The 14,153-nt window shown below is 38.7% G+C and overlaps 1 protein-coding gene across 4 annotated transcripts in view; it reads right to left on the bottom strand.

The window, feature by feature from the left end:
- RHOBTB1 (Rho related BTB domain containing 1) overlaps positions 1 to 14,153 on the bottom strand; it is a 57,277-nt gene that overhangs the window by 19,067 nt on the left and 24,057 nt on the right. For 3 of the 4 annotated variants that reach the window (XM_064145178.1, XM_064145177.1, XM_064145179.1), the window contains 2 exons: positions 8,420 to 8,621; positions 8,041 to 8,144 (listed from right to left, as the gene is read on the bottom strand). In XM_064145178.1, coding sequence (XP_064001248.1) covers positions 8,041 to 8,144; positions 8,420 to 8,611 — 296 coding nt within the window. In that variant the 5' untranslated portion in view covers positions 8,612 to 8,621. Of the gene's footprint in view, positions 1 to 1,250; positions 1,307 to 8,040; positions 8,145 to 8,419; positions 8,622 to 14,153 lie in introns of those variants that run through there. The other variant, XM_064145180.1, reaches the window with a different exon arrangement.

Raw genomic sequence — 14,153 nt, forward strand, 5'->3', positions numbered from 1 at the left:
TATAAGCTACTGGGAAAAACTGCTGCATGCAAGAATTGCTGGTCACATACAAGGTGTATCACAGAATAATACTATTGGGTTCAGAAAGGGGAATAAATAAAGCTGTGAGGCACACAGGATGTGAAAAGATGTGTCTGATCTAGAAATCAGTGCAGGGAATGGGAAAGAGGAAAAGGAGGAAAAGTGAACTGTATTGTTGCGCTACCCTCTCTTCTGTCTAGAAACAGCACATATTTTGCTTGAGAGAGCTTAAATGAGATCCAAGAGTTAAACCTGACAGAATCAGTTTGACAGACAAGTTATATTTTGTTTGACCTGAAGTCTGTTCCACATATTTAATCAAATGAAACTTGCAAGAACAGACTTGCAAGCGAGGGAAAAAAGGAGAAAAACAACCAAAACCAACAGTGGATTTCTCCTATTACAGTCTTTATTTTTCCCTATTTTCAGACAGCAGCTTTTCTCAGAAGTAAGGTTGAAGTAAAGGAGTCCATTGGGCTATCTTACAGAGCAAACAATCTGGTAGAGGTTCATCCAAATTGTTTGACTCTCTTGACTTTACCAGAACAGCTAATCCTTAGACATTTATTTATCCATAGACATTTAGTTATCAATATGAAGTTGGTTTGCTTTTACTTTTTACCCTCATTGTTCTTCCCTACACATTTTCCATAATTTTCCCAAAATTCCTCAGATCTGCACCACAGCTTAACTTATTCCACTGGAGACCAAGACATGCAGAGTTTTTCAGCCACTTGAAAGACTCTGTAGGGCATCATCCTGAGTGCAAATACCAGCTGCCAAGGTCACAAAACCAGGAGGTTCTGGCGGCAGAAGGCCATGTAAGAATTAAGAATCTCATTTACAGCTGAACAAACACCTGATATATCTCCATCTCAATCTAGATACAGTTTGAAGAGATCCACTCAGTTATACAACATTTTTCATGCATGCATTAAAAAAATTGTGCAGATAAGCAAGGCTGATAATGTTTTAAGTGGACACAATTTTTAGTTAATGCAGTTGCAGCCATCACATGAAATGAGAAGAAATTCATTAAGTGACTGGTCAGCATGACAAAATGACCTGAAGACACAGGACTTATGCGCACACACTCAGGTGACAAGCTAGAAAACTAAAAAGCAGGGGGTGCCTGGCATGTGAAGAACTGAAGATACCCAGATAAGGCAGGGCAAGACCATGCAGTGCCCTGGATGTGAGCAGGAGAACAAATTCGTTCTATACTTTACCGAGAGCAGTGAAGCTTCTTAAGTACTGGTGTAATGTGCGAAACTGTCAAAATGCCCTGAAATATATTCAGATTTTGTGGTGAGTAGCATGCAGATCTGTAACATCATTTTTAGTAGGAAACAATAGTGATAAAAAGAAGATAAAGCTACCTTTAAGTAAATTGCATATTTCAAGACTGTGCTTTAAAAGTGGAGTGAGTTTTTCCACACATTCCTTACAAATAATACATCATTCTAAATGTACAGGCATTTCAAAACCTCTTCTATTTCCTTCAAGGTACTCATGGGAAAACAGTGGTGCATTTACAGAGAATGACAAAAAAGGTTTTGATATCACAAAGAATGATTAAAATACTTCATTTTCCATTACAGAAATGTGTAAAAGCTACCTTTAGGTTACAAGTGCCTGACCAATAATAGTGCTAAAAAGAATGGCAAAGTCATGTGGAAGGTAGTAACAAAATGAAACGATTTTACTTTTAATTTAAAGAATTGCTTACAGAGAATTGGAATTTAGTTCATTTTATCGATGGCTATCAGAAGTAAATTCAACTATTCCAGTATTTACTTATGAAAAATTGCATCTTGGTGCTACACATAGCTTTGCATTTGAGACAGGCTTCTTGTAAGACACCCTAGCATGATTCTGGGTTAAATTTTGTCAGCAAACCTCTCTTTGGAATCTGGTATGTTTGCAGTATACATATCCACCATCGCACACCAATAGGCCTTTTTCCCTTCCCTGGAGCTGAGATCTCAGATCCAAAATTTCTAACACAGGAACAAAAAAAATCTATTATCAAGAGAATTCTAGATACTAAAATATTGAAATATTCTGCATACTACATGCAAAGCTGCAAATATATGAGTAAGACAAAGCCTGAACACCAGGTCAATAGAGAAGGGTGAAGGAAAAGGATAGAGCAAGAGCCATTACAGGAATAATTGAAACATGTCTGATCAACCTGGAGTAAACACTAAAACTCACAGCATCATATAAAGGGACTAAAAATATAGCTAAAAATTATGTGAGATGTCAGAAAATAACATTAATGAGAAATAAACTGAGAAACAACAGGACACCAGAAACACAGAGGAAGATGGACTTTTGGGGTCTATTCTCCATAATTCTAAGGATGCAACTTACAGATGAGAACTATATATACCACCTCTACAAAGAGCAAACTAACTTTCATCAAAAGCACTGCAGAAGAATAAATGGCAGAAGAGGCAAATCCTTTCTTTACTCCTGGTGCCATCCTCTAAAAAAAACAGGAACTGATGATCAATAAGAAAAACACTGAACTTGAAAGAACATAATTTGAAGGAACATGTTTAGAAAAAAAATATTTCAGGGAGAGGAGGGATGTAAGGATGGAAAAGAGGAGAAAAGACAAGGAAGATCCAAAGCAAGGTCCCCAAATTCAGTATAAATACTGATGAAGAACAGACAGGAAGCCACAGGAAAAAGTGGAAGGTAAAGCTCAGATGAAATGGAAGAAGGATAGGGTTTGTTTTGCATTCAGAATAAGTCACTGTGAGAGTGACTTCTGAAGTCACAAAAGACACAAAAACTGGACATAAACAGAAGATACAAGCATCTCTTTCTCTGATGAGAAAGTACAGACTTCCATATTTTCTGCTTTCTGTGGGCTATTAGTAAAACCACTCTCTCCTCCTATTTTACTAAAAAGTCCAGAAAATTTAACAGGCAATTTAATTGGCATCACAAAGTTACTGGTAAGAGCTCCATTTTATAATAGATGTATTTTGTTATGCAGAGTGGTTTTCATATTCTGATGTGCATATGAAGAAATCTAGACTGAGATCCTGATAGCCTTGGAGTAGAAAACAGCTTAAGAAATTGACCTAGTACTTACTCACAAAGAAATAGTTCACTAAGATCAAGACTATGATGGAAAGTTACTTCACAGGTTTATTATTTCCAAAATATTATGCTACACCACAAGATAGTGCCCAAATGACCTCTTTCCATCCAGCCAGAGAGTTTGGCAAACAAGTGAAAATGGAACATTATGTACTTATCATGATACATTCTTTTTCACTCTAGTCAAGGAAGGCTTAAAGCACTACATGTCTATTCTCTATTATAGATAGATTATGCATACAAGAGGAGACTCAGACCTGACTACCAGGCATTTGGCACGTAACTTCTGGAAGGATGAAAGAGTCCAAACAGCACTTTTATGGCAACCCCTTTCTACTCCCAATGTGGCACCAGTAACAGATCTGCATTAATTTCACGGTTTAGATATATAAAGTATATACTTGCCCATCAACTGAGTATAAAAAAAACTTTTAAACACCTCCAGGGATGATGACTCCACCACCACCCTGGGCAGCCCATTCCAAAGGGTGATCACTCTTTCTGTGTAGAATTTTTTCCCAATGTCCAGCCTAACTCTAAACTCTAGAGAGACCGTTGGAAGTCTTCAACTATCAGTAATAAACTCCTATTCTCATGGCCCCTTTTCAGAAGCACTCAGAGGGTGTATTTCTATGGATTTCATTCCATAGGACTGGTAAGGGAACTGTAATCATGCAGAAAAAGACAAATGCACATATTCCCTTGTGTACATACAATACCTACAAGGCTTATGAAATGCACTCACAGAGGAAATACTCTAAACATTTAAAGATGCTCTGTCAGCAGTCTCACAGCAAATCCCATCCACATGTGTAGCCACAAGGAAAAAGATGTTTACTGTTCATGATGTATGAATGGATTTTGTTTGGTCTGCAACTCATATTTAAGTTGCAAGCAAATAAATCATCCTGGCTGCATTAGTTGACATACCACATCCATGGTATTTAGAACAAATATTTGATTGGGACTGAATTAACTCTTTGCAGATCTGCAGCCATGTTTACACATATTAGAGCTGCATGTGAAAACCAGGATACACAGGACATTAAATCAAGTTGTAGTTAAGCGGTTTGAACTGAAAGAAAAAGATGCAAAACCAAAGAAAGTACATGCCAGTCTTTTTTCCACTTTGCTTTTAGAATTAGTTTGAACACAGTAGTATGCTGACACTCTTATGTAAACCCAAACTGGACAGGGGGATAGAGGATAGCAAATCCTGACACGCTGTAATGTAAATTCGGATGTTTTCATGTTTTTATATGCAGTTTTGTGCCTCCCAAGGAGACTGGTGCATAACAAGAAATGGAGCTTTACGTGAACTTACCACCTTATTTGCAGGCTTTGAGAACAAAATGTGAGGGGTTTGGAACACAAGCCCTATGAGGAGAGGCTGAGGGAGCTGGAGGTGTTTAGCGTGGAGAAGAGGAGGCTCAGGGGTGACCTCATTGCTGTCTACAACTACCTGAAGGGAGATTGCTGCGAGGTGGGAGTTGGTCACTTCTCCCAGGCAACCAGCAACAGAACAAGGGGACACAAGTTGGGCCGCAGGAGGTGTGGGCTTGATATTAGGAGGAAGTTCTTCACATATAGTGATTTGCCATTGGAATGGGCTGCCCAGAGAGGTAGTGGAGTGGCTGTCCCCAGAGGTGTTCAAGAAAAGCCTGGATGAGGCACTTAGTGACATGGTCTAGTTCAGGGGTCCTCAAACTAAGGCCTGTGGGCTGGATACAGCCCCCCAGGGTCCTCAATCGGCCTGCCAGTATTTACAGAACCCTCCCACTCCCCCCACCGCCAGGGGTTGGGAGGAAAACCAAGCAGCCACTTCCTGCCACTGAATCCGCTCATCGGCCTCTGCAGCCCCCAAGCACCTGCCAGGACTGGGCTGGAACCAAACTACAGTCCGTCCCCCAACAGTGTCTGAGGGACAGTGAACTGGCCCCTTGTTTAAAAAGTTTGAGGACCCCTGGTCTAGTTGATTTGATAGGGCTGGACTGGATGATGTTGGTTGGATAGGTTGTACTGGATGATCTTCGAGGTCTTTTCCAGCCTGGTTGATTCTATGATTCTATGAAAACACCACCGAGGTGGCCAGGAGCTGGAAATCAATACACTAATCATAACAAAGACCCTGTCATTTCACAGCATTTTGGAATGATTTTGCATCAAACCAAAGCCAGTGGGTCAATATCAAGAAATGCCTGGCATCACATAGTGCCAAAGCTGAACTGAATAGGATACTTACAAAACTAAAGCACATACTGAAGGAAAAACCCTAACATGTAACACTATAAAACTGCAGCAAACCCTTCTGCACGTCCCTACAGCTACATATCCCTCTCCCTCCCATAAACTGTCAAGCACTGTTTCCCAGAGCTCCCAGAAGATTGTGATTATTAAACTAAACCCCACACAGCCAAATGCAAGCTAGCTCTCACTCTCCATACTTCCATTTTAAAGGACAGCAGAAAAATATTAGTTCTTCCAACCTCACTTTCTGTTACACAAAAATAGTGGAAACCACATATTTTTTTCAGTCTCGTTTCCTGTTTCTAAGCATGAAAAAGAAAGAATTAGGAAGGATTTATCTTTGCTGCAAGTCCTATTAACTCTCCGCCCTGTCATTTATAGCATAATCTATTTATGTAACGTTTTGTAGAACTCCATGGAACAATCTTTTCCAATGAGCAGCAAGTGAATTAATGATCTGCCAGCTCTTCTTACACCACGTTTAGGACAACTGGATGAGCATTTCATTGAAATAAACCTTCCCCTGCACAAGGGGCATACACTTAAAAATTCTGAGAGCAGAAAAATGTTGTCCTTCATACAATCAAAACCACAGGGCACTTGTAGGTGTACCTTGAGCAGCTTGCCATAAAATATGCCTTTCACTGTACTGCAAGACTTGACTCAGCTATAAGGAGACTGTATTTCAACCTACAGAGGTGATTTAAAATTAATTGTGTAAACCAGGAATATTCAATATAGAAATCTATTTTTAAAATACTAAAATAAATAAAACACTCAGCAGCTGGGTTTCAATAAAATATAAATACCTTCCAAAACAGGGAAGAACCCAGTCAGTGCTTACAAATAGAAAATTCTATAATTAACTTTTATTTATAAAAGGTTTTTTAGAGTTTATAGTTACTTCCTGCGTTGTCAGACTTGCAGAAAACACATAAACAGAACAGCATGGTTCCAGAGCAGCCCTTTTAAGTTAACCAGGGTATAGCAAACTTGATTCTACACAGGTTCAGCTCTGCTAGTATCACAAACGAAGTGCTGTTATATGCTTAATCCTACAAGCTCTGAAGTTATTCACATCCTCCTTGATGTTTGAAGGATTAGAATCTAAGTATGTTGTTTCCCTCCTCTCCCATCTTGTCAGCAAATGTGGGATCAGAGTTCAGAACATGTCTGATTTTGTTCTCCTAATCTCCAGTAATCTTCTCAGTAACACAGTATCTGTTGCAGAATATCAGAAAGCTACATCAAGGAGGAACAGTTAGTGGAAACACTAAGTTATATCCATATTTATTGAAGTATATTCTGCCAACAAGTAAAACAATATCTACTCATACGTTCAAGTAGCACCAAATATTAGGGTCAGTATTATCTCAAAGTCTGTAACTTCCATCACTCACAAAGCTTATTCACAAGTTGTACAGACTGTGTAGTACAGGTATGTTGCTGCTTTAGTTACTGACACAAAATTTAAGGTAATTCATGACTATGAAAACATAATGACACAATGCTGCATACAAAGGAAAGTCTGTACAAACTGCCACACAAAAGTGAAAATCTAACTGATGGATTCAACAAACAGAACCCTCTCCATTGGTTCCAAGGAGTAGAGAACAGAAAAGAGAGTCATCCTTCAAAGTCACTTATTTCATTGGGAAGTGCAGAGAGAAAGAAAAAAGTAAGACAGTGTATTTTGGGAACACAGAATCCAGAGCTGCAACAGACATTCTAACAGAGGACATTCCCAGACAGAAAAAAATCCATGTCCTTCTACAGGAGTTTGAAGTGAAGCAAGTATGAAAAGGATACAAAAAGCTCAAGAAAGTGTAAAAATGTGTGAGGTCTGAGACCCCACTCAAATATCAGTTATAAAAATGTAGGTCCAAAATTCATCTTCACCTCAGTATTTGTCCAGTACAGGTAATCTGTTGTCATTAGATGTGTATTCAAGTATCTGTTACTCAGCTGTTCTGCTCTCTGTACTGCCACAAGGCTAAACCTCTTTACCTTAAACTAACCAGGACGACTATCACTGGCTTCAGTTCTTGTTGAAATGATGTTGAAGTTACATTACATGTGCTGGGAAAAACTAGATCAAATTAATTTTAGTTTCTTTTTAGAATTTCCAGATTTAAGTGATGCACTAGCAGACACTTGATATACAGAGGGGAAAAAAAAATCTTCCCTTTACTCAGCTTTAAGTAAAAACGTACCAAAGAACCTCACCTTTCATGAAATCGGCTCTGCTCTCACTGTATAATTATTTAATTGGGTAAGAGTGATGTTTCCCAACATCATCTTAGCTGCTTGTTAGACAATTATAGCATACACTGATTACAGGGACTGCTGATGTTCAATTCTTTAAAACTACAATCTGATTTGGGGGTATGTTCTTTAAAATGTGAAATAGGACAACAGTTGTTGACAGAGCTTAGCAGGCTGTTCAAGGAAATGCAGTGTAGTAAAACTACGCTGCTTTTAAAATATTTATATCTTTTTAATCCTTGCAACAGATAATCCTCTTTGGAGTAGGCAGGAATATGAATACCCTTGATTGCTTTTAAGTCCTTGCTTTTGAAAATTAAGATTTGAAGATTTTTTTCCTGCCTTAAAATTTTACCACAAGTATTTAAAATTTGCCTTGGATTCATTTACCTTCCATAAGCAAAGCGTCTGTCTTTGTGGTGGTCCCCAAATGTATCCCACAGCCTGAGAGAAACACTCACTTCATCCACAACATCTCTTGAGCGTTCAAGGACCTAGAATGGAAGACAAAAAGCATTCTCTTTCCCACCATCAAACATGGACATTTCTATTTTGCCCCACAAGAAGTCTCAAAACACACTATGTCAAGTGTACACAGCTTGCAGTAAATGCCCTACTTTATGAAACAAGCAGAATATGCATCTCCCTACATATAGGTCTGACAGAAAAAAATACTTTGGAATGAGAGACTCGGTGAGATGAATATCAGGCAATGGATGCTGTACAGACTGTGCATAAAGCACTTGCGAGCTCACTGCTGCATCCTTACCTCTTGGCAGACACGGTACTGATCAATGGCCCAGACAGTTGGTACGTGAGTTGCCAGCAGCTGATACTGAGTCAAGGTTGTATTGCACGCTCTTGCACAAATTAGACGAGTTTTCCCCACTGCATTATCTCCAACCACCACACACTTGATAGTTTCAACGTTGGGTCTTTCGTAGTCCATGTCAGTGTCCATTTATCAGAAACTGTAACAAGACAATTAAACTTTTTTCTACTACTGTGCAATGCCGATGCTATCTAAAATCAGAGCCTTCTAACTCCACTTCTTGAAAGCTGCCTCAAGAGGACAAAGTCTTAAGGAAAAGCTTGTAGTAAAGTGGCCCAAAGTAAGCTAGCTTTCCTTTAAATACCACACAGTTATGCAAATACACAACTATTTTGGCCACAGTGGGTTTATGCTTTTCACATGCTATTTTCACTTTGGTTTCTGTAAACAAAAGCCTGTTTGCAGAAGACAGATCTTGGTGAAACAAGGACAGTTTGCACAAACTTACTTCTTGCTAATATTTTTTATGCCAAGAAGGAGAAAAGACTGGGCATTATTGGATTTAACCTGAAGAATACCAGTGTAAACCTGCCTTCTGTAACCTTGCCCACTCAGGATGTGATTGAGGGCTGTCTAAACAGCATTTCTAACAGGAAGCCACACAAGATGGTTTTAGTTATATGCACATAATAAAATCAACATGTAAGACAACTCCAGAGACTGTTTTCTACAAACCACATTTCCCATTATATCCTGCATGTATCATGCACTCTTATTTTCCAGAGAGAAAGGTTGTGCAAATCATGGACTAAAATGAAAACAAAAAACCTATCAGGAACTTGCTAATGTATTTAACAATAGCCACTAATTCTTTTCCATGTGACAATGGAAAGCAAAGAGGAATATCTTTTCGAAGATACTATCCTTATGAAAAGCTATTACTGAAAATATTTACCTAAATATGCTGTGACAACATATTTAATAAATGTCTGCATACAAACATAAACTGGAAAAATGGATATTTGAAAATCTAAAACTAACTCCTGCATGTTCAGCACAGCCTGTTGCTTTCCTATAAAAGAAAATGGGGTCATAGTTTGATAGATCTGATTTTGGTTTGCCAGTGTCTGGCAGTCTCCTGAGCAATTTGGTATCTACCAGGGAATAATAATAGAGGAGGGAGAAAAGGGGAAATGCAAGGCACAAATGTGTTCAGGAAGGCTTGTCTGATGATTTCTTCAGGAAGGAAAACTACAGCAATTTCACTGACAAAACACAGGTCATCATCTAGACTGATGGTGTCCTTTTTCCTGAGAAGAAAGCACTACAAGACACAAACCCCAAATTATTTGGTTTAGTACTCTTTTTTGATATTCCCATCTCATTTGCACATAAATATAGAATATATATTAACTGCCAGGCTGTTTAAAATAATAGATACAAGCTGTTTTCATGTCCACTTTTCACTGTCAGAGGCACCATGATCTGACTTGAGAAAAAGTATGCTTAGTAATTACTAAACCACTATTTTTAACAGCATTGTTTCATCATTTGAAGTGATGCAAACCAAGAAACAAAAGTCACTGTCAGAACTCAATGTAAGCCATTTATTTAAAATTACTCTAAAGAATAGCTATTATGCCAATAGGGATATTGGCTAAGGTACAATTATCATCTATTTACACGTGGCTGGGAAGAGTTAGGACCGCACAGACAATGCACAAAGGTGAGTTTATGCCACTGCTGTGCCACATTGATAAATTTTCACAGCCACTGAAGATTCTGGAAATGCTACAGCACGGACTAGCACGTCAGAACATGTTTCAGAGAGTTCTCCTACACTGAACTGTGGGCCCAGAAATTCCTCATCCTGGCATGAGTATCATAGAATGGCTTAGTTTGGAAGGGACCTTAGGGATCATCTCCTCCAACCTCCCCACCATAGGCAAGTACACCTCTAAACTGGACTTAGTTGCTCAAGGCCTCATCCAACCTGGTCTTGAACACTTCCAGCAAGGAGGCATCCACAGCCTCCCTGGGCAACTATTCCAGTCTCATCCCTTCATATTGAAGAACCTTCCCTAAGCACACATTTGCAAAACTAGAGCTTTGCTCTATAACTACATTCCAGTATCTGAAGGGGACCTTCAAGAAGGCTGGGGAATGACTGTTTAGAATGGCTTGTGATCATAGGACGAGGTGCAATGGTTACTCATGCATGGTAGATTTAGGTTGTGCATCAGGAGGAAGATCTTTACCATAAAATACTAGAACAGGTTGCCCAGAGATGTGATGGAGGTCCTGTCCATGGAGACATTCAAGGTCAGATGGTGTGGTGCTGGGCAGCCTGATCTAGTTGGAGGTGTCCCTCCTGACTGCAGAGGAATTGGACAAGATGACCTTTGAGAGTCCCTTCCAACCCAGTGCACTTTGTGTATCTGTAAACCCTAATGGCCTTGTGATATTAACCTGCTGTGTCAGCACAGATGTTTTAGCTGCTATGGAAACAAAGCTATTAAGATACTGCCTTTATCCCTTCAACTGAGTTGCAACAGCATTCTGAAAAGCTACAGAGAAGCCCAGCTACCTGTTTGCAATCCAATCACTGTTACTTATTGGATGTAAGCATCCACAAGCCTGATAACCAGGATGGCCCACAGCCTCTGTACCACCTCCAAGAGTCACAGTATCACAGTATCATCAGGGTTGGAAGAGACCTCACAGATCATCAAATACAAGAGTCCAAATACAAGAAGAGAAATGAGAGGTAATTTCTCTTTCTTCTTGCACATCCATCAAAAATGTAGTCATGCTATAAATAAAAGTATAAAACCATTATGTGTTTTGGTTTTCCCACATCACAGAGACATATTCAGACACCACAGTCTCAAAGGCAGAACACTGAATGTGTAGCAAAGCCCCAAAAGGTTTGGGTATGTGGTCTAAAATTGCTACATTTCAAGTCTGAGAATAAACAGCAACTCGCCTGACATAATATGTGGTTTTCAATTACTTCATATCTTATTAATGTGTGGACTAGACATTACAGATGGAATGTAGAAATGTTTACAAGGCTGGAAAACAAAATGAAGGAGTATGGCTAGCCAGTGTGTCTGGTTGGTTTTAAACCAATTGCCCAACCATTTTTTCTTCCAATATTCCATTAAAATGCTGTTACACAGATTAGCTGCAGTTTTTTATAACAATCTGATGTAAAAATTTTTCATGAGGTCTTAAATGGTGGTTTTGCAAACATGGACTTCAGTCAGTTACAAAATATTTATTAAGTACAGAGTCTGAAATTTCTAAGAGGATAACGAAGTGAGTTTGAAATCAAACGCAAACCTAATCAAATGTATCAAGATAAACCAATGCATGTATTTGAGAATACTAGAAAAGAAATATATGGAAATAAAAATTTTATTTCTTTTTTTTTTTTTAGATTTCCAATATACTTACTAACTTCATTAAAGCAAAAGTTATCACAGAACTCAAACATGGCCTGTCCAAGTGCCCTGTTGTAGATCAGTGGCAGTCTAATGAGGCTCAGGGGTGACCTTATTGCTGTCTACAACTACCTGAGGGGTGGTTGTGGCCGGGAGGAGGTTGCTGTCTTCTCTCAGGTGGCCAGCACCAGAACGAGAGGACACAGCCTCAGCCTGCGCCAGGGGAGATTTAGGCTCGAGGTGAGGAGAAAGTTCTTCACTGAGAGAGTCATTGGACACTGGAATGGGCTGCCCGGGGAGGTGGTGGAGTCGCCGTCCCTGGAGCTGTTCAAGGCAAGATTGGACGTGGCACTTGGTGCCATGGAGCCTTGAGCTCTGTGGTAAAGGGTTGGACTTGATGATCTGTGAGGTCTCATCCAATCCTAATAATACTGTGATATTTTTAGCGTGACTCAATGCTGCATAGGACAGATTAAAATAAACTGGAATAAAAACAAAGCTAGAGCTTTGTTGTTATGTTAAGGAAAGTTCTTAAATCCATTGCAGTATATATACAGCATGTCTGTGTTTAAAATGCAGATCATTTAAACATTAGTCACTAGTTTTTTGAAAGGGATTAAACCAGAAATGGTTTCTGAAGAGACTGACAAACCAAAGCCTGAATGGATATTTAGACATCTCAGATATAAACAGAATCTAACAACATATTACAGGATAAATATTACCAAAATGTGTGGATTAAGTGCTCACAAATGTAGACAGAATCATTCTGGCTACTGGAATGATTAAAGACAGGAATGGGTACAAGATCTCAAAAATACAGCCAGTTATTTTTTTAAGGTAGCCTCTACGTTAAGTTTGTGCTAACGCTATTACATAATCACACTGATTAAAAACTATAAACATGAATTTACAAAACTTAAATAAAAAACAACCAACTAGATTTGATCTCTGAAAGTCTCATAACATTTGGGAAAACCAACTGGGACTGAAACAAAACTGGTTAGACAAGAGCAAACCAGCATATATTAAATAAATAAACCAGCATTTCATTCCAAGACTAATGAAAAGCTTGCTAGAGCCAGTCTATAACACTCAATAGCTTGGTTTAACATCAAAACAAAACAGGGTAAAGAGGTGAGTTATTAGAAGTGTGAGCAGTCTCAGAGGGGACACCCAAAAAATCTAGAGAAAGAAAGGCCATCAAATGAGAAATAGCAAAAAATCTACTAGTGGAAAAATCTGATCAAATATGACTGTTTCCAAAAGTAAAAAGTGAAAGATTCAGCTGCTTAATCCAGTTCTCAAGAAAAAAAATCACATGGATGGAAATGAAAACAAGATACCTGCAAGAATAACACAGGATCTCAGAAATCTCTCAAGAGTGTTTCTATTTTTACATTGTCACCTGTGATTTTTCACAGTCAAAGAGGAGGCAGACAGTCATAAATCATGAGACGTGAGTAGGCTCAAGGTCTAAGATAAAGCCATTTCATTATTTTACTTGGTTATCAGAAAAGAAATATTCCAAATAAAGCTGATTTATTCCCAAAGAAGTATCAAGTTTCTGTTCTGAACCATAGTTTACAGATGGTTATGGATACTTTAGTTTCTCTGTTGCTTCACCTCAAATTGCTCAAGGGTGCTTGGCTTTTGGTTTAGTTTTCCATTGTTGCTAAATGAGTTGTTATTATTGTCACTAAAAAACACTTGTGGTTGCCATAGCATGTGGATCCTTCTGACTAGCCAGCCCCAGTAGTGAAACACTGCCTTTCTAGAGATATTTTCTGAACTATGTGGGATGAAGCATACCACTTGGTTACCTAGTCCACTGGTTAAACACAACAGACTCACTTATCTTTCTTTCTCTATATTAATGTATGTTCATATACACTAGATTCTAACCATGAACTTGTCCTAAGAATGCATTTTAATATAGTTAAAGCTACAATTACATTTTTCTCTGCTAGAAAGTGGCTGAAGATCCAAACTCAACAGTGTTTGTATTCACAACTATGAATGTCACTGCCCATTTTGAAATGTCCACATTTTTTTAAATCATCCCTCAGCATATACAAAACATAACCATGATTTTTTTTCCCCCTAAAAGCAGTAGCTAATTATCAACCTTTTTCAGCAAAACACCACAAACAAATCACTAAGAGCATCTTAGATATCAACTGGGAGGCTTGGTTGATACATCTGAAGGCTGTGCAGCCATTCAGTAAGACTTGGACAGACCAGAAAGCTGGGCAAATAGGAATCTAATGAGGTTTAAGAAAGGT

The sequence above is a fragment of the Pogoniulus pusillus genome, chromosome 6, assembly GCF_015220805.1.
Source record: "Pogoniulus pusillus isolate bPogPus1 chromosome 6, bPogPus1.pri, whole genome shotgun sequence".
Lineage (NCBI taxonomy): Eukaryota > Metazoa > Chordata > Aves > Piciformes > Lybiidae > Pogoniulus > Pogoniulus pusillus.